Below are 4,019 nucleotides of genomic sequence, written 5' to 3'. Positions count from 1 at the left end.
CCAAGAGCACTATTATATCCGACTATTGCAATCCCAAAGAAGCTTTATGCATATATGGGAGCGGATTAAGACGCAAGTTGAGAGTCAGTTAGAGTAAGCAGATTTGAATCACTGAGAGATCGAAGGGTGATGGATTCTTTTGTCGATTCTGATAATATTTTTATAAATTGCATAGTGATAAGCAGCGCATTCTTCTTCAAAACTTCCTGACAGTGGTGAACCGAGTTCCTGCTTCGGCACAGGAATCGACCCTAGCAGAAAGAGCTGGAGACGAAGCCGCATTCAAGAACGCATGGAACTTCAACCTGTCTGATGCAGCTTTCGGCTGGCTTGTGTTGGACATTAGTAATGGGCGAGTATCGGCGGAATGGAAAGCACAGGGTTTCAATTTCTCATACAGGAGGAGTGGAGCGCAGCTTGCGGCTCCAACATCAATGCCACACCAACATGGCTCTAGTCAACCGACAACGGCGGCAATAATCGGAACACAGTCACAACAAAATCCAACTATTAAACCAAGAGCGTCAGCGGCTAAAGAAGGTCAGAAAGACATGCAATAACGTACTTGCTCATCTAACCGTCCAGATATAATAGATGGAAAATCGGTGAAAGAGGATGCTGAAGAAGAGGAGGGTGATGTGGAAGAGGAGGAGCAAGAGGAAGATGAAGAGAAAAACGAGGGCATTAAGGCAAATGGGGGATATCCCAATGGAAATTCTCTTACAGATATACAGCACAAAGTTAATTTGGTAAAATAAACGGCCATTCAAATCACATCAAAGTAATTGAATTTTTATTTGTGTTAATGCGCCTCCCTTTACCCTCTTTCCCTTCCCCCCCTCCCCCCCCACACTGCAGTATACAATTTTCATTTCTGGTCTCCGACATTTGCCCGTAACCGAGGAAGATATTCGCGACTTCTTCGGCAACGTTGCTCCGAGTATTAGACGCGTGCGATTGATGCACGACCGCAACACGCAACAGCAGCGCAGCTTCTGCTATGTTGATTTTGCAAACGAATCTGCATTCGAGGATGCCCTGAGGATGGACGGTAAGGAGCTGGGAGAGAACAAGCTCAAAATTGCCAAAGCGGACCCTGATTTCAGTGCCGCGGGCGTGGAAAGTAGCCGTGGAGGGCGACGACCTAGGGGAAGAGGTAGAGGTCGATATCTAAAATACAATCGAGCAAAGCAGTAGTTAATTACAAAGTATATCCAGTGTCTCTTTCATATTATTTCTTATTTTATTTTACATGGTAATCAACTTCCTTTTTGACTGATAACCTCACTAATATTTGTCTGAACAATTACCCTTATAATATTTTTTTTTCATCTGATATCCCTTAAACTCTTCTCTCATTATGGTAAACTTTTCATCTCCACGCCATTCCCCAATTAAATTCATTCGTCGATCAAATTCCATATTGAAAATTTAGATTACTGGTTTCTTGATATATATTGAATCGAAGGGAAAGCTTCATCCTTGTGCTTGCAATGCCATCATTGCTCGAACAGCTACTTATTTTTCCACGGTCCATTCTATTCTGGCCCTGGGGATTCAGCGCCTTTACTGCAGCCGGTTATTATGCAAAGGCTGCCCATTTCAATCCGGAGGCTCTTGATGTAGATCTTCGAGGATGGAACTGTGTTGTAACTGGTATTCCTCTTATTTTCTTCTCAACGGGATTAGTATATAACGGATTAATATCGTTTGCCTTTGCTGTGTCTCCTTAGGTGCAAACCGTGGACTTGGTAGAGAGACCGTTTTGGAACTCGCCAAACGTGGAGCTAAAGTGCACATGCTCTGTCGCAATGCAGAGGCGGGCGAAATTGCGATGCGCGAGATACTGAAGGAGATAAATAGTGATGCAGATGAATCTGCTAGATTGATCCTTCATGTGGTTGATGTGGCGGATCCGCTAGATTTGAAGGCGTTTGCTGATGAAATGATAAACCGTAGAGAGCCTGTTGACGTCCTGGTATGAACGTGGGCGGCGGTCACCCATTGCACCCAAAGCACAAAAGAATAATATTAACCCGTTTCGATTCATAATAGGTGAACAATGCGGGCGTCATGATACATGAGCGCAAACAAACCCGACATGGCGTGGAGCAGACATTTGCAACTAATGTTTTAGGAACCTACTATCTTACAACCCTTCTCATGCCATTGCTGCAGGAGAGCAGGCGAGGGCGCGTTGTGAATGTTTCGTCGGGGGGAGCTTACTTCCTCAAGTTGGAGACAAACGACGTTGAGTTCAAAAATTCTATTTACAACGGATACACTGCATATGCAAGTAGCAAGGTAGTTTAAAAGTTGGGTTTAGGCAGTGGACTTTTCCGTCACAAATCTTCTTGCATATCTCGTGTTGTAGCGAGCTCAAATCGAACTCACTGAATACTGGGCAAGGAAATATGAAAACAGTGGTGTTTGCTTTTACTCAATGCACCCAGGTGAATAGCTAATCTTTTGTCCAAAACAGAGAACTTGGCATTAATGTTGATAATCTATACAACTTTTAAGGGTGGGCCGATACCCCCGGAGGTATTCTCTATTCCGATATGTTAATAGTAAAGGCATTTTATATTTTCCTAACATTTCCCTGGCAATTGTGGTAGTGCAAAATTCGATGCAATTCTTTTACAAAAACTTTTACCAGTTGCTCCGCACAGCCTCCCAAGGAGCAGATACGATTGTTTGGGCAGCAATTTCCCCTGAAGTGGAATATATTCCCAATGGGAGCTTTCTTTTCGGTACTCAGCCGAAAGACAACATGTCTGCTTATTCTGTTACTCACGATTTCTTCAATAGATAGGGAGCCCAATTCACCGCATTTGAGCTATATGAGAACGCGATCGACTCCCAACGAAGTTGAGAAATTAGTTAAATACTGCGATCAACTGATATCGAGGGCTTTGAAAGAGTGAAGCTTCAAAAGTGCTAATGCAACGCTGGTCGATTAATTTTCTCATTATTATCTCAATATAGCGAGTAGGTAATTTTTTCTCAATAACTCAATAGCTATATCCATTATATTGCATTGCTTCTCTCGTCCAAGTGAATTGATCAAAATAAAAAGAATGAGTCCAATAAAACGTATGCCCACTGTGGGATTCGAGCCCACGATCTTCTGTTTACAAGACAGACGCCTTACCACTTGGCCAAGCGGGCAGTTTGTATTTGTGCTACGATGAATCTTTGCGAAAACAAAATATGTAATTATATTATGTGTGACTGTTTTAGCGAACAGTTTGGCAGACCTGCCGTCCTTGGATGGCACAGTGGTTAAGAGCCCCGGAGCTTAACCATTGTGTGCTGGGTTCGATTCCCGGTGACAGCACCAGTACTAGAGATGTGGCCGGGACATACTCTAAGAATCGAGCTAAAGCTACTTCGTTACAACTCCGAAATGTAGCAAAATGCGTCAATGAAATGCTTCCATATATACTTCTTCTTATTCTGTATCCTTATCGGTACAAGCAATTCCTCTCTACAAGGCTGGCCAGGAGCATTACCTGAGTGATTTTGACATAGAAGTCTACCCTTCCATTCCCTTCAGACAAAAATCAAGTGGATGTAAAAAAAAATACATCCAAAGGGAGAAAAATTAAATGGTGGATCCTGAATTACAATACCGCCTTAACCTTTAGCTTTCTTTTCATTTTATTTTCAATGGTGTAAGCATTGAACTTTAGAGTATTCTTAAACAATAAAAACTCAGTTTTGATAAAAAAAAAGAATAGTTTGGTGGTAACTTATCGACCCAGATTATCGATAATAATGGACAACGCCCAACCAAGCGAAATAGCACTCGCGGAACAACTAGAACACGAGATGCAAAAAATCATGAGGACCAAATGGTGGTCAGCGTTCGTAAAGGATAAGAAAGAAGATTTCCAAGAGCTTTGGTATAAGGAAAGTTGGATACGAGTCCAAGGAGACGAAAAATCCTTCATCCAAAACACTTATCTCCAATACGACTTTATCGAATACCAAAGCTCATGGAAATCTTCTTTCTT

At 42.3% G+C, this 4,019-nt stretch overlaps 1 protein-coding gene and 1 non-coding gene across 2 annotated transcripts; one reads left to right on the top strand and one right to left on the bottom strand.

Moving 5' to 3' along the window:
* Positions 1-46: 46 nt before the first annotated feature.
* On the top strand, positions 47-2,815 carry VTP21DRAFT_8090 (uncharacterized protein; the record flags this gene model as incomplete). The annotated part of the gene is made up of 10 exons (XM_069398903.1): positions 47-93; positions 176-540; positions 595-749; positions 859-1,156; positions 1,576-1,656; positions 1,734-1,978; positions 2,056-2,304; positions 2,375-2,453; positions 2,524-2,544; positions 2,619-2,815. 10 exons carry the CDS (start codon positions 47-49, stop codon positions 2,813-2,815), a joined length of 1,737 nt encoding a protein of 578 aa, XP_069245953.1.
* Positions 2,816-3,099: 284 nt separating this feature from the next.
* On the bottom strand, positions 3,100-3,171 carry VTP21DRAFT_t337. The gene has a single exon. It is a non-coding gene; the product is annotated as a tRNA-Thr (tRNA).
* Positions 3,172-4,019: the final 848 nt, after the last annotated feature.

The sequence above is a fragment of the Calcarisporiella thermophila genome (genome assembly GCF_041956535.1).
Source record: "Calcarisporiella thermophila strain CBS 279.70 unplaced genomic scaffold VTP21scaffold_36, whole genome shotgun sequence".
In the NCBI taxonomy this organism is placed as follows: domain Eukaryota; kingdom Fungi; phylum Calcarisporiellomycota; class Calcarisporiellomycetes; order Calcarisporiellales; family Calcarisporiellaceae; genus Calcarisporiella; species Calcarisporiella thermophila.
The sequence above is the reverse complement of the archived record's forward strand: the minus strand, read 5'-3'. Positions and strand labels throughout refer to the sequence as shown.